Source organism: Varanus komodoensis, unplaced genomic scaffold (assembly GCF_004798865.1).
Source record: "Varanus komodoensis strain SLA01 unplaced genomic scaffold, ASM479886v1 scaffold3, whole genome shotgun sequence".
NCBI lineage: Eukaryota > Metazoa > Chordata > Lepidosauria > Squamata > Varanidae > Varanus > Varanus komodoensis.
This window is the reverse complement of record NW_025335761.1, coordinates 3,708,942-3,733,039: the sequence shown is the minus strand read 5'-3', so window position 1 is coordinate 3,733,039 and position 24,098 is coordinate 3,708,942. Positions and strand designations below refer to the sequence as shown.

General features: G+C 40.7%; 2 protein-coding genes across 4 annotated transcripts in view; one reads left to right on the top strand and one right to left on the bottom strand.

Annotated features, from left to right (window-relative positions):
• The window catches only part of PDHX (pyruvate dehydrogenase complex component X), a 53,289-nt gene extending 52,708 nt beyond the window's left edge, over positions 1–581 (bottom strand). Inside the window, exon 1 of the mRNA XM_044436630.1 lies at positions 437–581. Coding sequence (XP_044292565.1) covers positions 437–578 — 142 coding nt within the window. The 5' untranslated portion in view covers positions 579–581. The remainder of the gene's footprint in view (positions 1–436) is intronic.
• Positions 582–3,112: 2,531 nt separating this feature from the next.
• LOC123026742 (APAF1 interacting protein) lies at positions 3,113–23,287 on the top strand. Of its 3 annotated transcripts, XM_044436676.1 has the most exons (9): positions 3,189–3,214; positions 3,508–3,560; positions 8,627–8,727; positions 12,510–12,558; positions 12,739–12,775; positions 14,335–14,452; positions 16,690–16,825; positions 19,846–20,013; positions 20,543–23,287. In XM_044436676.1, exons 3-9 carry the CDS (start codon positions 8,724–8,726, stop codon positions 20,622–20,624), a joined length of 594 nt encoding a protein of 197 aa, XP_044292611.1. In that variant the 5' UTR covers positions 3,189–3,214; positions 3,508–3,560; positions 8,627–8,723; the 3' UTR covers positions 20,625–23,287. The 3 variants fall into 3 exon arrangements, with proteins under 3 accessions (XP_044292610.1, XP_044292611.1, XP_044292612.1); XM_044436677.1 differs by lacking the exon at positions 3,508–3,560 and having other exon boundaries at positions 3,196–3,214; XM_044436675.1 differs by lacking the exons at positions 3,508–3,560; positions 12,739–12,775 and having other exon boundaries at positions 3,113–3,214.
• Positions 23,288–24,098: the final 811 nt, after the last annotated feature.

Genomic DNA, 24,098 nt, shown 5'->3' with positions numbered 1-24,098 from the left:
TGCCTAAAGATACCTAAGATTGCAGCTTTAAACTGCTGTTATTTTTGTCCCAAGAAACGTGCCTAAAGCAAAAGAAGGCCACTGAGCGTCTTCCTTCAAATCCTGAACACCATCATTCCACAACACATGCGCACACTTCTTACTTCCCATCCACCTGCAGCACAATCTCGAAACAGTAAAATCAGATTTATTTAATCTTGCTTCCTTGTCGTTAATTAGCGATTCCCTCTTACCTCCCATCTTCTCCCTTTCCCTCTCTCCCCTCCCCTCTCCCCCTCCCTCTCTCTCTCACACACACACACGGGTGTACAAACAAGCGCAGGCCCACCGCCTCGTCTTCTTCAATGTCACTGTTGTCTTCCCAAACCTACAACCCACTCATCGCTGGCCGAAAGAATTAACGGGACGCCTCAAATGCAACTAAGCAAACGCTCACCCCACAGGTCCGGGGTCCCATGCAGAAACCTCCAGCCCATCGCGTGGGGTCGGGAACCAAGAGCCCCCCGCGCTACCCTCCTGCCTAGCAGGAGGCTCGCAGTTGCCCGGCTGCAGTTGCTCAGCCACAAGGAGGCTGCCATCTTCGCTGCTCTTCCCCCTCCCTACCGCCTACCAGCGGGGCTGTCCTTGCCGCTGCCTGAACGAAAGCGCTCCCTCTACCGCAGCCTATGCACCTTTGGCGCCTGAACAAAAATTCATGGAGACCCAAAGGCCCTTTGGACAAAATTGGAATCTCGGTTTACTCTCATCCAAGCGCCCCCCACTCCCGAAGCGGGCTTCCCATCCGCGCAGCTCCCGCAGCATGTATCCATCTTTAGGGAATACTGTACCAGCTAATGTTCTGCTTGTCATACAGATATATATATATATATAAAGGGACAGAGACAGTGTTCGTGCAAAAATGACAGAACAGGCATGGGCAGAAAATAGATCTCTGGGGTGGTCTGCAGATTGGCAAGCAATTCAGATTCTGCACAGTAGCAAAAACGGCGTTATTTTTCTACCTAAATTATGTTGCTAAAATGAGGAAAGTTTGGAATAGTTCAGAATGGGCTTCTGTGTGAAAGAACAGTGAACTTAGTTCAGGTCTGGTTCTAAGAACATCTTCCTAGATACAGCATGTGCTCAGAATCACCCTAAGACAAAGAGTTTGTTACACTGGCTCTGACATCTTTATTATTTATTTATTTATTAAAACATTTCTATGCCGCCCCTTGCCGAAGCCTCAGGGCGGCTCACAGCACAAAATAAAATACAATAAAATACAAAAATAACAATATAAAATTAACAATATAAAAGAAATAACAATATAAAAGAAATCGCCCTGGCCAGATAAATAAGCAAATATTGTTAACAATTAAAATGACGCTTAAATAAAAAGGTCTTCGCCTGGCGCCGAAAAACGAATAACGGTGGCGGCAGGCGGACCTCTCTGGGGAGCGCATTCCATAGATTGGGCACCACCACAGAGAAAGCCCTCCTCCGAGAACCTACCCTCCTAATTTCCTTCACGGAGGGTTCCCGGAGAAGGGCCTCTCCTGCAGATCTGAAGTTTATATATATCTTTGGAATATATGTGTGTGTGTGTGTGTGTGTATACACAAGTAAGTCTGCCTTTTTAAAAGGGTACCACTGTTTGCCCTGGACTGTAGGACCTACAGCTTTTTTTTTAAAATCTGCTTTATTTATTTATTTTTTCATTTCACTTCTATGCTGTTGCCTAACCTGAAGTTTCTCTGGGCTGCTTACAAATGCGGAAAACAAGCATATGCACAACAGCTTTGCACAACACATTGTAGTACCCAAGGACCCAGTGCCGATTCCATTCGGCAAGCAGGAGTTACCATGCATTCTGTACTGCAAGCAGTACCCACTACTTGTAAAGCTGGGATTTAGCTCTGAAATCAGCAGGAATGCTCATTTCTGCATCGGGACAGGTCAATGGAACTCACTTGCACAAGCTCTGCTGACCTACCCTGCTCCAGAAATGGGCCTTCCTGTTCCTGGAGGAGATGCTAAATCCCTGTTGCCCCAGTACTGGGCACCACTTCTAGCACAGAATCCTTGGCAGTTGTCACTTCCACAATTGGTCTACTTGGATACTTCGTACAGTGCGGTGGGCGCACTTCAGAATTATCAGATTGACTTTGATTTTATGAGAACCCCAATATCCACCAAGCAAAGTCTGGTACAAACGCATACACTGAAAATTAAAGATTTGAGATTTGAAACTAAACAAAGCTCAGTCTGACCATGCAAAAGCCCACTCCTGGTTATGCATAGTCTTCTCTATCAAATTCACAGTCAAAGCTTCCTTTAATTCAGAAGTATAATTAAGGGCAGAAACAGGGATGAAACAATTGGGAGTCAGACAGTCTTGCCAGTAAGCTACAAATTATCTTTTGCCCACTCCTGAACAGCATCATACTTGTGAAAACATGGTCAGTGTTCAGACTTATATTGGATATAATCAAATACTTGGCACAGTAATTGGTGAACCAAGAATGTTACACTAATGAGCAGAAGATGCAGAAGCCTGAAAAGACACAGGTGGGGTAGAAAGCACTGCAAGAAATGAAAAAGCCAGGCTCCAATGATTCTGCTGGTTGGAAAAATCTTCATAGGATCTTTGCAGAGCATTTGTGCCTATGTATACACTAGCCATTCTAAAAACCCGGTGTCAGTTCATATTGAATTACTCCAAAGGCTCAGAAGAAAAGCAAAAACACGTGTACTCTAAGTAGACATGTAAACTGGCATCCCTGGATGGAGACATTTACCAGAAATAAGAGTTGTGACTGCCCAATTAATATTTGAAGCCTTAATTCTCTGCATCCTTACTTCAGAGTAAATCCACTAAATTTAGCAGGCTTGCTTCTGAATAAAGATGCAAGTGATCAAGAAGTGAAGCATGTCACCCAAGCTCCTCAGTTTCGTTGCTACGGTTGCCGAGGCCTATTAAAGAAGGGCCACAGGTCTCGTGGCTCGCATCGCACCACGAACCGTCTCCCCTGCTAGAGCTGCAGTTCTTGCAACAAGCGGTTCGATAAAACTCCTCCCCGCGCCGGCAGTCGGGAAGGGCCCGGGGTCTTTCTTCGCTCCGCATTCAGTCGTCCTGACGTGGGCAGGGAATGAAGCCTGAAGTCGCCCTAGTGCTATGGCCGAGCAACGTGGGGATAGCGATTGCCCATGCAGGAATGGCTTGGACGGCGCTAAGGTAACGGGGAGATCCGAGGAACTGCTCCATGCGTCCCAAAAAACGTGTTGCTAGCAGTTTGCGCGGCCAGCCCTCTTTGTTTAGGACGGAGCATTTGTTTGGAAAACAACAAATCTTGATTAAAAAAAAATAGGATAGTTTGCTTGTCGACGATTCAAATAAGCCTTAATCGCCACCTTTTTAAAAAGGTGCCTTTTTGTCTTTCTCATTTGGTGCACAGTGTATAACAAATGAGGGAAGGGAGAAAAAGAGGCAAGGAGCTTTATTTATTTACTTTCTGACTGTCTTCCAAGATGCTCTGCCAGAAAAGCGATGCATCCTGTTAACCCACGGACTGCCAGGAAACGTAAGGAGTCGAATCAAATGTGACTTACTTGTTTATTGGCATGAGGAACTGTGTGCCAAGTTTCAGGAGTATAAAAATGTTAGGATAGACTACTTGGGTTAGACATAATCGAGCAGTGACAGTGAGGGCTGCACTCATGACTCTGTAATTTTTGTACAAACATCACATTCAAACAGTGTATTTTCTCATTCCGCATTTTGGATGCTTTATGCAAAATGAGAATAGCTTACCAACAGGTACTTCCAAGTTCAGAAGCAGCACATCTAAGGATATTACCTTTAAGTTCTGCTTTGTTATCCGCTTATGGGGCAACCATAGCTGAGTATGATAGAGAATACCTGCATGTGGAAGGACCCAGGTTTTATCTGTTGCATCTCCAGTTAGGACAGAAAAAACAGCATGAAACCATGGAAAGCCATGTGAATTTGGTTGCTTAACTTCCAAACATAAACTACTTTAGTTCAAGACACCATAATGGGTAACCAGGCTAAGTCAAAGCAAGGAAATAGCCCACCTGACTAAAAATATAAATTGAAATCTCTGAAATGCCCTATATAAGAGCATTATAAAAATAAAGTAAAGATAGCATGGTGTTTATATGAACATTAGAAACAGTATCTGTGATTACATCATTGTCATGAAAGAGAAAGTAGCATGAATATAAAACTAAAAGCATTGCTATGGACAAAACTGCTATTATAAAATTGGCAAGCAGGACAAATGTGCTTCTCACACAATTACTGCTTCTCAAAACTCCCCTGTTTTCTTGTTGTTGTTGTTAGTCGTGAAGTCATGTCCGACTCATCGCGGCCCCATGGACAACATTGCTCCAGGCCTTCCTGTCATCCACCATCCCCTGGAGTCCACCTAAGCTCACACCAAGTGCTTCAGTGACTCCATCTAGCCACCTCATCCTCTGCTGTCCCCTTCTTTTGCCATCTTCTATTATTCCCAGCATTAGGCTCTTCTCCAGGGAGTCTTTCCTTCTCATTAGGTGGCCAAAGTATTTGAGTTTCATCTTCAGTATCTGGCCTTCTAAAGAGCAGTCAGGGTTGATCTCCTCTAGGACTGACCGGTTGGATCGCCTTGCAGTCCAAGGGACTTGCAGGAGTCTCCTCCAGCACCACAATTCAAAGGCCTCAATCCTTTGGCGCTCGGCCTTCCTTATGATCCAGCTTTCACAGCCATACATTGCAACTGGGAAAACCGTAGCCTTGACTACACACACTTTTGTTGGCAGGGTGATGTCTCTGCTTTTTAGCATGCTGTCTAGATTTGCCATAGCTTTCCTCCCCAGGAGCAAGCGTCTTTTAATTTCTTCTCCAGTGGATCACATTTTGTCAGAGCCCTCTGCTGTAACATGTCTGTCTTGGGTGGCCCTGCATGGCATAGCTCATAGCTTCATTGAGCTACACAAGCCCCTTCGCCTCGATAAGGCAGTGATCCATGAAGGAGCCTGTTTACTACTGGTGTGTAAAGCTGAATTAAAAGATGCTAAATTTATCAACTCTCCTTTTTTACTTCCTCCTGTACAGTACTGGAATATAAAAAATAAGCTAAAATGTTATTAAGTTCCTCTAGGCATGTGAAAAAACAAATTTAGTTAAATGTAGAAGCTAGAATGAAGGAAAAATTAAAGACTTGGAAATAATTCCAAGTTCCCTCTTCAGAAGTAAGATGAAGTCAGTGTCTAGAACCCTATTAGTATAAATTCTTAAGGGAAATAAGATCAAATGTACAAGCTATTGCTAGTCATTGTCGCAGTATTGCACCAGAAGGTCCAAGATCTATGCCAATATAAAGCAGTGTCCTAAGCTGCTGGGGCAAACAGAATGCCAGGCTTTACTCTGCCTAGCAATGCTCTTACAAATGTTGCAGTGTTCTTTCTGATCTTGAGCCAGTTATTGGCTCATAGGATGCCAGGCTGCTGATGCTACGCAGTTGACCTGTGTCATCCCCATTCAATGTGTAGTGCTGTTTTGCTTAGCAAATGCCTAGGAATGATTTGACTCAACAGCCTAATGGTTGTGCTGTGGCTGTGCCTACCCAGCACTTGGATCCTAGGCTGATATTTCTATCTATCTATCTTCTATCTATCTGATTTCTATCCCAGTGTTTTTTAAAGAACTCAAAGTGGATTCCATCCTTCTCCTCCTGCTGCCCTCAATCTTATCCTCACAACAACCCTGTGAGGTAGGTTGGTCTAGCTCGTGGCTAGTTGGCTCCATGGATGAGCAGGACCTAGAACCCAGATCGCCTGAGTCCCACTCCTGCACTCTTAGCTACTACATCACACTTACATTATCCAATTATCTGGGCCTTGTGTTCAAGCGTGAAGTGACACATCTGATCTCATGACACTGGCTTTGTTCAGTTGACTGATCGCTGTTCATACAGTCTAACTCATTCATGATAAATCCACTTATAAACGGCCTATTATATATTTGGAACATATATCAGATTTTCTGTACTTTTTGATAAAGTAATTTAGGTCCTTTGCTGAACAAGCTAACAGGAAGCACAATGGATGAATACCTAAAGTTCCCCTCAAGTGTTAGTTGGCAGTTTTTTCATCAATATACTTCGGTCTTGTTGGCTTAATGGTTATTCTGAAAATCCTTGGTGAACCTCTTTGTAAATGTCTGGTATTATATTGATATTTAGTATAAGATGACAGTCATCTCGAAAGAAGTTCCGGTGAGGTGAAACTTACTTTCAGCTTATGCAAATATAGATCATTTTTCTTTGCAGCAAATAGTGTGTATAAAGGCTAAACTAATAGATAATAATATGAAACAATTCAAAGGAAGTTTTATTTTTATAGCCAAATCCAGATTAGCAATGATTCACAACATTAACTGGTGTAAACCTGCATGGTTATATATTCTTCAGTAGAGATACTCCTATTTGCATCCATTGCAAAGCTGCCCTGAAGTGTTTATTTGGCAGCTGCTGAAATGTGGTAAATGAAGAATGACAAATTGCAGTTGTTAATGGTAATTTCAGCAAAATTCCATTTGAAAGCTATCTTGTAACTCCGTTACCAATGACAGCTTCACTTTATCAAGCTGAATGAGTTTCAGAAATCTAATTAATTTTTCTCCAATTTAAATGTGAATATTTTAAAAACTTGGAAGTGATGTTTCTCTGAGAAAATATATAGCCAAGCTCAGTTCAGTTTTAGTGAAATGCTTAAACCACAGCTTCCATCGAGCATCTTAAGGAGCTATATTGAAAACAAACTTTTTAGAGTTCTGTAACTTCATTCTACCAGGATACTAAGGTCACAATCCAGGGTCTGCCTCTGATTGCCACCTCCAAGGGAGATTTGGTGGCAACAAGGAGAAGGCCTTTTCTGCCCCCCCCCCCAACCCAGCGATAGAACTAGTTTTCTACTGAGACCTTATGTCAACTTTAATATCTTTTCAGCCCCTGTCTCTACAACAGGCATTTACTATTATATTGGTCTTACGATTTTATTTGTAAAAGCTGTTATAGCTTGCTTACATGTTTTAAATTCATTCTACCCACCTGCATAGGAAAAGTAAAAGCTTAAGAAGTTTAACAAAGTACAATTGCACTCTGAATGCCTAAGGTACTCTCTGTTTCTAGTAACATTTTGGTGCACACACCATCCCAAAAGGAGTGCTCCCTCCTGAGTGAAAGAGAAGGGGGCAGTCTTCCAGACAATACAGCTTTATACACTTTTCTCTAAGTATTTCTATTTCAAAAAGTCTGCCTGATTAAGCAACTTGAGGGTGCAGTTCTCTTGTCCCCATGGCAGGTGCCTCTGAACTTGGAGGCCTATGAACATCCAGTGCTATAAGCATCAGTGCTGTAGTTCATGCCCTGCATTTTATCCAGACATCTGATTTTAGCCATCTAGATTTACCATTGGAGGGGACTGGGGTGCCAGTTTGAAATTGCATAACTCTATGGCCCTATTTCCTCCTTTCCCCACCACTTGGCACACCTGCTTATCTCCCTGCGATTGTGACCTTGGGTAGCAGGTTGAAGTTGATTTAAATCACCTGGATTTAAGAAAGACTATTTAAATAATGGTTTTCTACATAATTTGCACGCATGCCTGACTAACCTGTAGGTAGAGGAGATCATTAAAATATTCCCAAACTGGGTCTCTTTTATGGCCTGTTTTCCTTATAGGTTTTCTCCTCCAGGGAAAGAATAATATGAGAAACCTCAGATTATACAGAAAAAGATCCAAAGACTTGTGGAATATTCTGCTCAAAAGGTTTTACTTTCATTTTTAGTGCTTGCCCCTCCTCCTCACACTTAGATTCCCAACAATCTTTTCTTATTCATTTAATTTATTATACTTAGCACTTAAGAGGTAAGGGGTTGATTTTGTGTACATAGATTTACAAAGGAACAATGAGATTAAGGTCTTTTTCTCAACTCTATGTTTATAACATTTTTGCTGTGAAGAACAAGCATGTGATCTCTACAGACAAATATTCTTGGTTTTAAGAACAGTAAAAGCAAGCATCTGTGATAATATGTTCTAAATAGAAAAATTCCTCAATAATCTCACAGAAACCTCTGGAAGAGCATGACATTGTGATTTGATTAATGGAATTCATTTACCAGAAAAAGCAAACATTACATGAATATACAGCCTTATGCTACATAATTAAAAACTAATTTTTATTTCATGATGAATTACCTTTGGAGTCTATTATATCTTAAATAGAGAACTATCTTTAGATTTTTTTCTGCAAAAAGCATTTTGTTAAAAAATCTAAATGAAAAGAAACAATTTTAAATTTAAAAAATCAGATTTCTTTTTTAAAGTAATCATTGATTTTTAGTCACCCTCTTGCATAGACTACCAGTGCAGTTCTTTACAAGACATCTACAACAGGGCAAAGTGAGGTTTGGCCTTCAGAATTACAGGATCAAGAGCTGAGACTCCAGGGAGTCTTATGGCCTCCCAGATGATGTCAGGAGTTTATAGGATTGCACCCTTAATTAAGCTGATTGATCAACTAAATACTGCAACATTGATTTTAAAAATGTAAATACACAGTTACTTTTTTCATCTCTAGGAGGATTTGCACCCACGAAATCTGATCCCAGAGCTTTGTCGACAGTTTTACCATTTAGGTTGGGTTACAGGGACTGGTGGTGGAATCAGCATAAAGCATGGGTAAGTGCTATGTTGTTTTGTTCTTGTTTTGTAGATTAATGCCTGCTTATGAATAGATCAGCAGTTTGGTGGGAAAGTGAATAGTAAAACACAACAGATGTTAAAATCTAATGTAGAGTCTGATCACTTCAGGTCATTCAACCCAGCTTGATATCTCTGCAGGAGAAGGCTATTTAAGTGCGATACAGCTGCTCAAAAATGTTGTGGATCCAGCTGAAGAAGTTGTCACTCTTAAGCCACTTCTCAAGTGCTTTAGGCAGAATATAAGTAATTTTACAAGTTAATGGTCATAGAGGGAAGGATTTACTGCAGATACATTGTTATAAATGGGCTTTCTAAAGAACCATATCAGTGAAAAGTTTCTCTTGGGCTAGCTCTGCATATTTGTGGATAGTTAGCTCCTCTTAGTGGCAATAAAAGGAAAAACAAGCCTTCTGTTCTCATAAAGAACATACCAAATGTTGGTCTGACTGAAGAGGTAAATTATACTAAAAGCTTCTTTCCTGTGGATATCCACTCTCTTGTAAAAGAGTAGCATATGGATTTAAACAGTTAATTGAGATAGGCTATGCAAGTTCTGGATCAGTGCCTAAACTCAGCGATGAGTTGGATGAGGGCCAGTAATCTGAAACTGGCAAAAGAAAATCCTTGTGGCTGAGTGGTTATTGAGTCCTGGAAAGAAGCTCATTGCTGCTCTGGATCAGGTTGAAAGATCAGGTTGATAATCTGGGGACACTCCTAAACCTATTGCTTTTGCTGGACTTCCAGATGACCTTGGCAGATCAGAGTACCTTTTCTCTCTTCATTCAGCTGGTTTGCCAGCTATGTCCTCTCCTGGACAGAGATAGCTTGGGTCCTGTGATCTCTATGGGGCTGTCTGGACTTAAAGATCATCATATAAGGACCTCACGCCAAATGAGGTGAAGCAATGGTTTCAAGAAAGGACCCTTTCAATGGTAGCATGTAATAGCACCGACATGCCATTCCTGGTGCCTATGATAGTGGCAGGGGAAGACAGTTTATTCTCCGTGGCTTTTTAGCTGTGCATTTTCACAACTGTATCAGCATTCTGTTGCTGGCCTTTACTTTGGTTATGATAGTTTTTTAATGTTCAGCTTCTTAGATTTTTATATTATAATTGATGTTTATGTCTTTTATGGTTTTAAGCTCCATTTTATGAACCACCCAGAGAGGTTTTAACCATCAGAAGTTGTTTCATTCTTGAAACTGTTGAAACAGTTTGACACAGTAGTCTAATTTGACTGATCATATGTCAGCTTAATAAGCCAAGATAATGCCCAAGCTTTTTGCCTGTGTTTCCTATCCTTGAAATGGCCCTTTTCTTTCTTGGTGTTATGCAATAAGATGGAATTTTTTTAATTAATTAGTTTTCTGTTATATGTGAGCCAGGAAACTGTCTTTACCTGAGTCAGAATTTGCCAGGATCTTAAACATCTCCAGTACATAGTTTAAAATGCAGCTTGTGATGAACCTGTTACCTATAATTTATCAATTCCAGGCCTAACAGGACACTGTGCTTAATTGAATCCCTCTGCAGCATGCTGTCGAAACAAAGTGCTTTGTCTGCACAGGGTTCATTCATATCTATTAAGCAAAGATATGGTAGACCAAACCAGGCCACTGTACCTCATTCCTAGTAAGGTCATTATTCTATTATTACCTTGTTTTGGAATTAAGTAAAAAGAGGACTGGGACTTCAGTTCACAAAGGTGGTTGTAACCAGGTTCTCACAGGACAATGAATTCTGAAGACAAAAAAAAAACCTGTTTCACAAGTCACCAGGATCTCAACAGTGTCTGTATGAGGGTAGTATTAGTCTGCTCAAATTTCTCTTTCCGTAACTATGAGAGCAACAAACTTTTTTTTTTTAAATGTAAACCCCGAGAAATTTGATAATACTTGCTATATCATGAGAAGCGATGTTATTCTGCAGTCAGGCTGTTTAAGTAAATTGGCTGACCTACTTGATGATTTTACTGTTATCTGAATATATACTTGTTCTTGGCTGGAACAGCTTCATGAGCAGAGGAAGGTCTCTATCCTGATCCTTTTTGCCAGGGTTTGTCATGCACAGCTTTCCATGTGCTACTGAGCTTTGGCCCCTCCACCACAGTCTTTAAAAAGTGATGTAAGATCCATCAGAACAAAATACATGAAATATAGGCTGGTGTGAGTATTTTATGCACATGAAGGATGCTAATACGACAAACTATTTTTTCTGTTTTCCTATTAGCTTCCAATACTAGAATGCCCATGTCAATTAATGTTGTTGTTGTTGTTAGTCGCGAAGTCGTGTCCAACCCATTGCAACCCCATGGACAACATTCCTCCAGGCCTTCCTGTCCTCCACCATCCCCCAACATTCACTCAAGCTCACACCAACTGCTTCAGTGACCCCATCTAGCCACCTCATGCTCTGCCGTCCCCTTCTTCTTTTGCCATCTTCTATTGTTCCCAGCATTAGGCTCTTCTCCAGGGAGTCCTTCCTTCTCATTAGGTGGCCAAAGTATTTGAGTTTCATCTTCAGGAACTGGCCTTCTAAAGAGCAGTCAGGGTTGATCTCTGAGCAGTCTAGGACTGACCGGTTTGATCGCCTTGCAGTCCAAGGGACTCGCAGGAGTCTTCTCCAGCACCGCAGTTCAAAGGCCTCAATCCTTTGGTGCTCGGCCTTCCTTATGGTCCAGCTTGTCAATTAATAGCAAGGGTTAAAATATGAACTCTTTAAAATTTCTTCATAATCCCCACTGATATCCTGTGGGTTTTTTTGTCTTTAGCCATTTGCCAGTTTCGTGATCAAATGGAATCTTAATCCTTCTTAAATGTCAAAAAATAATGTTGTCATTGTCTGCAAATACAAAGGAAACTGTTTAGCTTGACCAGTAAACCACTAGGTGTCTCTGCTCTGCATGATTAGAAGCAAGAGCATCAACGCATGCTATAATATCAGTATGATGATTAAGAACTGTTTTTCTTGCAGTACTTCCTATCTGCAAATGATTATTACTGTTACTAAATTTTTATGCCACTTTTGTTTCCTCCTGCAAGGAACCCAAAGCAGCTTACATGGCCCTTTTCCTCTTCTCCATTTTATCTCTACAACAACCCTGTGAGTTAGGTTAGACTGAAAACCAGAGACTGGGCCAGAGTTACCCTGTGAGATTCATGGCTGAGTGAAGATCAGAAGTCTGGTTTTCCAAACAGCATTCTAACCACAACATCACCCTTCCTTTTGATGTGTTTACAGACATATGCGTGACATACATCCGCCTCTTCTGTCCTAAACATTCTGGAAAAGGCCCCCTTGGCTCCAGCTTGCTTGGGCCCATAGCCTGGCGTTGTGGCATCTGAGCAACAGTATCTGTTGCAAGTGTTGCTCTGTTTGAAAACTTGCATGATGTGATCACAAATATTTAATATAGAGAGCATTAAGGGTAACTACAAGTAATAACATCAACCCGGTATTAAGGCTAAGTATTAAGTAATAATATCAACGCTGTATTAAGCTGTCTTCTCTGTGTTTACTTGGATGTAAAGGATGGTAGGCATGTCATGAGCGGAATCGGCTGGAGCCAGGGATCAGACTAGATGGCCCAGGAGGTCCCTTCTGACTTGCTCTGTTTCTATGTTCTAAGGCTTCTGGGAGTAGCTAAGCAAGCTGGAATACAGCTGATGTGATGGTGGAAGCAATTTCTTTAACTGACACCATGTGCTTCATGCTGCTTTTATGCCTGCAACTAAAAACTATCTTTCTCTCACTCCAGCAATGAAATCTATATTGCTCCATCTGGTGTTCAAAAAGAAAGAATTCAGGTAGGTATTGGTCACATTTTTACCACTTCTCTCATCCTTGAAAATAAAGCCACAGCTTTACCCCATCCATGTTTACTTAGTAGGAGTATTGCCTACATTTGTATGTGTGCCAGAATTTTAAAAAAATCTGCTGAAGCTTGATATCAGCTTTCATTTGTTTGTGTTTAATCCTTTGAAAAGGAGAGGTTTGAAAACTGAAGACCAACCTAAGATCAAGGTAATTGCAAACAGCAAATAAGTGTGTGGTGATTGCATGCAGCAGCCCACAATTAACAAGATGTGTTAATTTTAAAATGTAATGTATTCAGTACTGCTGAAGCCCTTTACATGCTTATCTGGAAGTAAATCTTACTGTACTGTACTGGGACTTAGTGCTTAGTAGAAGCATATAATAATATAGCAGAGTAATAGAGCATTAATGCTGATTATGTCCTTGATGCCTGTTAGCCCTGAAACTACTTACGAGCATGCAGTGCAGAGCTGGAGAGTCTCCACCACCTCGCACCTCCTGCTCTGCACATCAGCTAGACTGCCATTTTCAGCTGTTCAGCTGAGATGCTTAGATGGGAAGGGAAGGAGGCAAGAGCACTCTCAGAGTACCTTGAATCCCACTCTGTTCCCCTTCCTATCTCCCAGACACCCCTTTTACTCCCTTTCTGAAGTTAACCTTCTGACCTCACAGAGAAAGCCAGTCCAGTTTTTTCCATGCTGGTTTCAGAGGATTATAGATTTGGAGCATAGATGTGATGCCTCCAACCTTGAATCTGGGAATCCTAATTATGTGCCCCTAAATGCTGTTGAGGAACATTCTTCATTTTTGTCCCTGCATTAGCTTGATACCAGAACCCCTCCCCACAAAACAAAACAAAAAACCTGGCCATAAGATCTTAAATCATAAGATCATAAATTGTTATCATAAATTGGTCCATAGCCTGATAAATCATTCTTTGACCACAAAAGGTTTTCTTTGAAGCCTCACCAAATGCTATTTATTCTGCATTGGAGCAAATTTAGCCCATCCTGTCTTCCTAGCCAGTTCAGGAGCTAGATTTATCAATGATTCATAGATAGATTCCACACATCTGTGTTGTTTCTGAGCTTCAGCCAGGCTGTCCTCATGCAATATGAACTTTTATTGAAATGTTCTCTCACTATAGAATCACAGAGCAGGAAGAAGCCATTTAAGCCACAGAGTATAACATTCTGTTTAATGCAAGGATCCAGTTTAAAGTATCCCTGACTGGTGGCTACCCAGTCTTTGCTTAAATATTGCTAATGATGGAGAACTCACTATTCCCCTGGGCAGGTGGATCCATTGTTTGTCTGCAACTTAAACTCATTATTCATAAACAGGAAAGGGGAAACAGCATTGATCCAGGGATGGGAAAAGGGGAGCTTCTGACATCTCAAGAGTCAAGCCAGTCAGTGGTGTTTGCAGCCAGTTCCTGCTGCACCGGCATCCCTTGAGCTGATACTGAATGAGGAAATTTTACACTTGTACTGAATGCAAAGCAACTTTCCACAGCGGTGTGATTGCACATTATGCACTGAAATGCTACCTCAGAAGCTGTTTAAATGTATTTTCCTTGATCAACATAGGACCACCGCAGTTACTGAACTTATAATAGGCTTGCTTGTAATCACATCTCTTTGAAATTCTTACAGTCTTTCATATGTTCATGATCTCATTCATCAGAATGAAAAGAGGTACATGTGTGATTGATGGCTATATCCATCTATTCTCCCAGCTGAGTATCTCCAGTTCTTTCATTATAGCCTGAAGATATGTTCGTGTGTGACATGGGAGAACGGGACATTAGTGGACCTCCACTACACAAGAAGCTAAAGAAGAGCCAATGTACACCTCTCTTTATGAATGCTTATACCATGAGAGGTATGCAGTAAGTAGTGTTGGCATAAAGTCAGTACCAAATGCACATGAAAGTCTACTGATAAAATGGGTATTTCTTAGCTGAAAATGCAGCAAGACTAGAGTATAGCTTTACTATTGCATAATACTATTCTTGCAATTAACAACCCAAATATCTTGGGGTATTTACTTTATTTCCTGCATTTATGGGCTGTGTTGCACAAAAGATTTCTCCAAGCAGCTCCTAAAATAAGTGCATATTTATTTAGGAGTTCCCATTACAAGTAAAATTATGACAGTCCTACTGGGGCCTATTATGTAACAATTACCACCATTTTATATAATAAATGAAAACATTGTTTGCCCTCAGTCTGTTGTAGGGGAATTCGTTTATGGCAGAAAACCAACAGTCCATGCACTGCTTACTCAGTTGGGTTGAAAAAAGGACAGGTGAGAGGAAATGAAAGATTATAGAAGGAAACCTCACACACCTGTGCCTGGGGATAGGAAAAGTGGTGTGTTTTAATAGAAATGAGTCCCATGAGATGAAAGTTGAATACAGCTAAATTCAAAGTAAGAAGAATACTTGCCTGCAGGATTTTTTTGCTGCTGCTAAATTTATCATCCTCTGAATTAGTCTGTAGCATCAGTCCCACAGCCATGAGTAAGCTAAGTGGAGCCTGTCCCGTGTTTCCTGTTTTTACAAACAATTAACAAACAGCTCACAGTTTTGTTCCTAAAAGGCCTGTAAACTAAATGAATTGCCCCCTACTTTTTGGGTGATTCCCCAAATGATTCTGGCTATTTTTAAATAAATGTTGGAATTCTGATTTAATTTCTTTGGAGAACTGGTTCGAAGTTTAAAACATTCATAGAGGGAGTGATTTTAGATATTAGTCTTGACAGGCTTTGTGTTGTATGGTCCTTCTTGGAGGGACTATTGCAGAACGGGGTGTTGAGAGATTTCTATTTGATGAGTGGCCATTGGCCTGTACTGTCCCCCACAATTGCATGTGCCCACCTGACCAGATTGTGTAGAGTTTGGGGGTTTGGTGTCACTAATATGTGATGATATTATCACTGGGTTCCATCTGCATCAAAGAAAGCTGTTCTAGTTCTAGATTTATGTCTGAAGACAGTAATGGACTGGCTAATAGCCAACAAATAGAAACTTAATCCAGACAAGATTAAGTGTAGTTGAAAGGCAGATCAGGAAACAGAGATTCAGCCAGAGCTGGGTGGAGTTGTGCTCTCCTTGAAGACTCAGGTGCACAGTTTGTGTGTCCTTCTAGACTCAGTCTGGAAGCCTGGGTTTTGGTGATGAGCCGGAGTGTGTTTGTAAAGCTGAGGCTGCATCCATTCATAGAGGTATCTGATCTGGCCACAATTGTGCATTCCATAGTTGCATCGCATTTTTACTACTGTAAAACACTTTACATGGCACTGCCACTGGAAACTGTTCAAAAACTTTTCTGGTCCAGAATGCTGTGGTTACATGGAGCATGTGAGTTCCTTATTAAAAGAGTTTTATTGGTGAACTGTCCTTTTCCAGGCAGAATTCAAAATGCTGCATGCTGCCTATAAAGCCATATATGGCTTGGGACCAGGCTACCTGAATGCTTTCTATCAGGTTTAATATCTGCTTTTCAAAAACAACTCCTTGAGAGGCATGTTTGGTGGTGACATATGAGACGGTTGTCTTGATGTCTGTTCCAAGCTGTGAAACTCCATGCCAAGGAGGTTTGTTCCCTCTCTGTTGTATTTCTGCCGGCGGGCAAAAGCTGCTTAATTTTTTAAGTTTTGCATTGTAGATGAGTCTGTATGGTTGGGTGCTTTTTTATTTTGTTGGGACTGTAAGTTGGGACTTATGGTATTTTAATGCATTGTTTTATTATTGTTTTGCCTATGATTGAAAGCTACCTTGAAAGCCATTTTTCTTGATAGACAAGATGATACAGATCAAACAAATATTCTTCATTGCTTCATTGACTGGCAATACATAAGAAATGGGCTATCTGGAGCTACTGAAACTCTGAAATGATCCGTGAAGATTACAGTGCAGTTTGCTTTCTGTTGATTTAAGAAAGTGAATTGTTTTGCCTTTGATTATATCCTTATTTGAAGTAATTTTTATGAAAGTGGGTGAGGTTGTACTTCAGGAATATATGGTCAAAGGAGCTCACATTGAATGTCCACGTGCAGGTCCCATATTCCTTCAGAAAACAGCAACACAGAGATTATCTTTCCCTTTTCCCTCTTAGGAGCAGGGGCCGTGATCCATACTCACTCCAAAGCTGCTGTCATGGCCACACTTCTCTATCCAGGAAGTGAGTTTAAAATTACTCATCAGGAGATGATAAAAGGAATCAAGAAATGTACCACAGGAGGCTATTTCAGGTAATTCTCCACTGAGAAGTTCTTTAGAGTTTCTATTGCATTTTCTTTCACACATAAAACTTTCAGTGATATCAGAAAAACACATTTTTAAAATGTAAAATACAATTCACATAATCTGAATGGACCTACCCCACATTTTCCTGATCATCTTCCTGTCTGAAAAAAGTATAAATGTTATTTTCTTTTTCATAGGATGTTGATTTTTCCACTGATTTTTTTTCCTGGCATTTATGCAGGAGTAAGACAGATATCATCCCCTGCCTTTTTAAAATCTATGGCAGCAGATGCATAGTACTTACTATCTCCATTGAATCTCTGCTTAAGTTTCTGGATATTTTACAGATGTCTTTGGAAGGAGTAGGTAGAGCAGGAATGAAGTCATTGACCAAAATCCAAATTCTTATATTTCCAACATTTTGACATACACCTGTACGTTAATGTAAAAATGTCTCTCATTTTCCCACTGCCTAGGATATTGTACGTTAACATTAACTTTACAACTAACTTAGGAATAACTTGACCATTTGGTTCTAATAATAATTTGGTTCTAATAACAACAGTAATAAATAAACAGAATGCATGATCTCTATGTCATATAAGTTAACTGTAATCTCAAGAAACCCCTCTTTAGGTGAGTCAGAATTATTACTTCCATATTACAGAGCAGGAGACTGAGAATTATGAAGGTTTGCCTATATAGACCTAGTGAGTTTATGTCGGAGAGTGAGTTGAACCAGAGAGTGGCTGATGCATAGCTCAGTTTTTGACTAATTCATATTCCCCATTTCATGGCAAGGCCATGAGCAAATATTTCCCTTTCAGGATTTTCTAGTAATCAGGATATCTTGAACTAAACTTGTATACTAAATTGATCGAAATCATTTGTAAGTAAGCAAATGGTTATAATATGAGTAATATAAACAGATGATATATATTATTTCACAATCATAACTTTTTTAGAACATGAGGTGCAATCTTCTATTTCTTTGAAAATCATTATCTGTTTAATGTTTTTCTGTCACGCCTCTACATAGGTAGTATACTGCCAGTTTTAATTAATTTGGTTTAGATAATGCCAGGTTATCTTAATCCCACTTTGGTATTCATTGTGCAGTTTCCAGTGAGGAACATGCTGCATCTTGTTCACAGCTGAGATTCTCAGAATATTATTTGAATAATAAAGATAATCTGTTAGAACATTCAAGCAAGCAGTTAACTTGGAAACTTCAAATTAGTTTTCATAGAAGTCAGATCTTGTGTTATATTTCCATTCCATTTTGTAACACAAGATTTCAGAAACATCAGTGCAATTGTTATGTAGGATAATTTTCACACATTACACAATTGGCTTTTGGAGTCTATTGCATTAACATTTAAGGTTACTACTAGAATAAATAGAACTCTTCTCACTGATGGCACTTCCCTGGTTCAGCACCCATCCCATCATCTAAGCTGCTCTGGATAATTGGGGTGAAGGGGTTTTCCTGTCCATGTTTGCAAGAAGTACTAAAGGGAGGAAGCAGAAAGGGAAAAAACATATTGAGCAAATGGAAGTCTACTTGTGCAGCATCGGATTTCCCCCAGATCCATGAATAATACTCTGTTGACACTATTTGCTTTGTTAGTGAAGAACATGGCGTTCTGACAATATTGCGTCTACTTAATTAAAATATTTCTAGACTGTCATCAGGGACAAGGCCCTCCTTTGCAATCTTATATAATAATATCTGCTTCAATAAAAATATAATGAAAGAACAAAAAAGAATAAGAACATTAAATACCAGCAATAAAAACCGCCATCCCAGCTAGTATTAGTGCTAATATTCCTCTAAGGCATTCTCAAAACCTTGCAATAATTTATCAATACTTGGATATGTGATTGATTTCCCTTCAGCCAATGAACACCCTGTGGCTTATAGTGGCCCCAGCTTCCTGCTTTCCTAGACACCGAATGAGCCTTAATTGAACCCCAAAGCCAACCAGGGATTTAACCTACCTAACCTCTTCTCCTCTTCTGTAAAAGATATAGCCACCTAGATATTGCAAAAAAAATTACATATATGATCTCTTTCCTACCATTTCACCTGAGGCTCTCTCTTTCAGACTCCTGGTATTTGACCTTGTTTTTTCACGAAAGGCAGAACGTATAACAAGCAAATGAATGGCAAAGGACTGATAACAGGCAGTCCAATGTTACCCTGCTTGTGCATTTTTCTTAGCTGCTTTTTAGAAACAGTGCTGATGAGGAGTTGTTGGAGTAACACAGCTTGAGTGATTTTGCTACTACAAAGTGTTCAAGACAAACAGAGATAAAATCCAATACAGTTGGGCATGATCCTGCCATAATTAGTGAAGTGTAAACTTCTTTGAAATAAAGTGAGAGAGGCAGTGCAAGCCTAGGGTTTACTACCACACAATTCAGTACAGCCTAGTTTCAGTTATGTATAGAATTGCTGCCTAAGGTACAACTCTATACATATTTAGATCAAAAAGACTTTTTTCCTTTGATTCCCAGCAAGACCCTACCAGATTATGTTGGAATTTGTAGGCCATTTTTCTGTGTTAACATGCACTGGATTGCACATTTCACATGTTCTCAGTCATCCCCATTGAGCTCAGGAGTCCTATCCAGTCTTCCAGACAACTGTGCCCACTGATTTACATAGTGGAACACAGATGGGTGGAAGATGTTTCAGAGTAAATGGAAGACCCCTTGTTCAGCTTGTTATTTGCTGTGCCTTAATCATTCAGGTCCTCTTTCAATGGCATTTGCTTGAACTACTAGCACCATGGCAGCATGCATCTCCTGTTTCCATTTTGTTAAATTGTTTATCGGTTTTTAAAATTTGAAATCAAATTGCTTGTTTTCATTACTTGATAGCTACCTTTGAGATGTTATGGTGCAGAAGTCGGGCATACATATTTTAAATAATTAAGTAGAGAAATATAAATTATTGTTTGGAACCATTGTTCACTGACATAACAGAAGAGTTATCCCATGTCTCCCATTATGATGTTAGATACAATGACACCTTAGTGGTTCCCATTGTTGAGAACACACCTGAAGAGAAAGATCTGAAGGAAAGAATGGCACAGGCGATGAATGAGTATCCAGACTCCTGTGCTGTACTGGTCAGACGTCATGGAGTTTATGTTTGGGGAGAAACTTGGGAAAAAGCCAAAACAATGTGAGTACAACTAGCAAGATGTCTGTTACACTAGTAATGATCTGTTATTGCAAGTAATGTTTCATGTTACATTGAAGCACAGCTAGAAAATACATGTCACTTTCAGGGAAACAATCACCTGACTCTTCCTCTTTCAGATTGATCATAGCAACTATACACCCAGTCATCATTTTATTTTCAGTAGATGTGTTCCAAATATTTCCAGAGACTTGATCAGCATAATTACAAGTTTTGCCAGTTTTAACATAGACCTGGGTGGTAGTGATCTGGGGAAGCAATTACTTTGCTAGCTGATAAGAACTAAAACCTCAAAGCCTTATTTATCGCTAATTAGTGTAGAAAAAGAAGTTACCAAAATAAATTTGCACAAGCGTGAAAGACATTTGTCCACATGAAGTCATATTACTACTCGGTGGTAAATAAAGTAATGTATCTTCTACTAAACTTATTTTTTAAAAAAGTTCTAATCGTACAATGATGTGCCACCCTGTTTTCTTTTTCCTGTTTTTTTTTTTTTTTAATTTTCTAGGTGTGAATGTTATGACTACCTCTTTGATATTGCGGTGCAAATGAAGCAACATGGACTGGATCCTGCTACTGTGCCCACTTGAGAAAATGGAATTGTTTAATATCTCAACAGTTCTTCCCAAGATGATTGTAGTGTTTCAGGGCCCTGTTGCTTCAGTGCAAAAGAGCTTTTGGCTTCATGGCTAAGCAAGCGAGCAATTTTCAAAACAGGTGCTTGCTTCTTCCAGTGTGACATTGCTCCCAATTGCAGACCATTTTATGCTGTTAATTCAAATCCTGAAGTCTGGAGCACGATCTGTTGCTGCCTGTCTGCAAGCAAGATCCACCACTGTTCCCTTGAACGGCACACCTTATTTGTGGAATGGAGATGCTTCCACGGGCTGATTATTCAAAGTCCACTGGCCTTCCCTGTTCCATAAGTATTGAATCGTCACTTCCCTTGCTTTCACAGTGCAGACATTGTTCTTTAGTGTCTTCCGCCTGGTTGATATTAATTTCGTGACAGCAAAGCCTTGTTGAAATCTTATAATTTCTCAAATTACTGTTAGAATTTTTGAAATGAAGCTATTTTTTTCCATTAGGTTTATGAAATGGAAAAAATAATTTTCAAGCAGCTTTAAAATAGGAAGTTGAAAGAGTGTCATGTGTAAAAGTATGTCAAAATAAGACACTATTTTTCCTTTATGAAAAACTTAACAATAATGAACTTTCTTACTGTCCTCTTTGTTTTAATAAGCTACAAGATTTCTAATATTGTTTTAATCATTCATTTCATATGTATCTGCACAAGCTAATCAGAAGATACATTGTTCCATAATTATAATCATTTGAGGATATGAATCAACCTAAAAATAGATGGAAATGGTTGGTGTCAATTAAAAGTCACTTTTACTTTGTAAAACCTTTTAAGGTTAAAAATTCCTCCATTTGCTTGTTTTTTTTAAGAATGCTTTTGAAGTTAAATGTGTTGTCTTTACAATTTGGTGTTAATACTGATAATGTACATTTTAGTCATGCGTGCTGTTTGTAAACAAGGTGAGTGGTTTGTGAAAGGTTCAAACCTATGGTTTATTCAGTAGCAAATAGTCATGTTTAGAAAACAGGGATAGTTCCTACATAGGTTCAATATAATTACTACACTCTATGCTGCCCTTTGATAGGGAACCTGAAGCTCTCCAGTGTTGCTGGACTACAATTCTTATCATCCCTTACCACTGACCATGTTGACTAATGTTAATGGAAATTAAAGGACCTTGCCTATGTTTTGAAAGGAGGCAAAATGGGCATGAAATTGAGGTGGTTTCCCTGCTCTGCTCTAAGGTTTGAATCAAATGCTGACTTTTTAGGTGGTCCGCCACACCTTTGTTATGTAAGGAAACAGATAAATCAAACAGCCCCCCATGAAACAGGCAACTTCTAACTTTTCCTTTCTTGACAAGGAAAGGAATATTTTACACACCCATACTCAGTTTTACTCTAGTAACTAAAAGCCAACCCAGTCAGAAAGATCTTGGCCATGCATCTGGAAGATGCTCATGATTTGATGAAACTTCAAGGGGCAGAATTCTATAATTATGCTCCAGCCTACACGAAACTCGTCTATATAGCCTTATTTTAAAAAGCTTTTGTTTATGAATGGTACCTTCTAGAAAATCTTACTTGGCTGTTCCATCCTACTTAGGCAAGAGTTTCAGCCACCAGTAAATGATAACACTGATTGTTGGCTATGCTGCCTTTTGTGGCTTCACTTGGCACGAAAGGCTCACAGATGCTTCATAGAGATGCTTCTGGCTCAGTCCCCTGCATTTCCGTAGTCTAGCATTCAGAATTTAGGAACAGACCACGAGTGAGCAAAGAACAGTGCCCATTCTACAGGCTGGAATCCAGTGTCAGTGCTGCAATGGATGTTGCAGAAGACACAACTGCTAACATAGGAGGGAGGAAGGGAAAATCCCCCAGTGCCATCCTCCAGCTGTTCTGAAGGGTGTCTTCAGAACCTTCCTTTTGTGGAAGGCGTCTTGTCTCAGTGAAGGCATCTGCTGATTCAAAGCAAACAGAACAGCAGTATTGATTCCACCCGCAAGTAGAGCTGTCACTTTGATCTCTGCCATTCTATAGTGTAGAGCATGGGTCCTCAAACTATGGCCCGGGGCCAGATCGAGCCCGTCATGCCCGTTTGGACCCGCCGTCCATGCACGTGCCCGCTGCCACCCACCTTGCCCCGTGTGGGGGAGGTGGCGGTTTGCTCGCTTGGAGAAAATGATCTCCAAGCAAGCAAGCCGCTGCCTTGTGCACCTGCCTCGCGGCGCGTGCCCATCCCTGCCTCACCTCGCCACGTGCATCCACACCTCTCCTCGCCACATGCCCCACCCCACCCCGACTTCAGTGCGCACACCCCCATGCCCCTTCCCCACCCCCTTGCCGGCCCTCACGCACCACCTGTCTGGGCCGCGCCTAGCACTGGCACCTTTCAGCCGGTCCCCTGGTGAAAAGTTTGAGGACCCCTGGTGTAGAAGCAAAATGTTGCAACTTAAATCAGGTATACTAAGGGCCAAATTTTTCCTAGTAAACAGTGGTCCAAGTACTTCTTCCAGGATGCTATATAAGTGGAGGGGCATGGTGGCTCAGGAGGTAAGACTCTGAGCTTGTTGACCCGAAGGTGGGCAGGTTGCCAATTCAAATCCCTAGTACTGTGTAACAGAGTGAGCTCCGGTTCCTCGCCTCAGCTCCTGCCAACCTAGCAGTTCAAAAGCATGCAAAAGCAAGTAGATAAATAGGTACCACTTTGATAGGAAGGTAACGGCCTTCCATGTGTGAAAGTGTTTATCCATGCCAGTCACATGACCACGGAAGCATCCTCAGACAATGCTGGCTCGTCCATTTGTAATGGAGATTAGCACCACCGCTAGAGTTGGAAGCATAGAGTTGGAAGTTTTAGCATACTAAAAAGCAGAGACATCACCCTGCCAACAAAAGTGCGTATAGTCAAAGCTATGGTTTTCCCAGTTGCAGTGTATTGCTATGAAAGTTGGACTATAAGGAAGGCTGAGCGCCAAAGAATTGAGGCCCTTGAATTGTGGTGCTGGAGAAGACTCCTGTGAGTCCCTTGAACTGCAAGGTGATCAAACCGGTCAGTCCTAGAGGAGATCAACCCTGACTGCTCTTTAGAAGGCCAGATCCTGAAGATGAAACTCAAATACTTTGGCCACCTAATGAGAAGGAAGGACTCACTGAAGAAGAGCCTGATGCTGGGAACAATAGATGGCAAAAGAAGAAGGGGATGGCAGAGGATGAGGTGGCTAGACGGAGTCACTGAAGCAGTCGGCGTGAGCTTAAGTGGACTCCAAGGGATGGTGGAGGACAGGAAGGCCTGAGGAACGTTGTCCATGGGGTCGCAATGGGTCAGGCACGACTTCGCGACTAACAACAACAGAGTTGGAAATGACTAGCAGACATGTGAGGGAAACCTTAGCTTCACCTTGCTATATAAGTGAGAGGTATAAGCAGCTGATGTTTTTAAAATTGCCATTACAAATGCATTAACCAATGGACTTTTG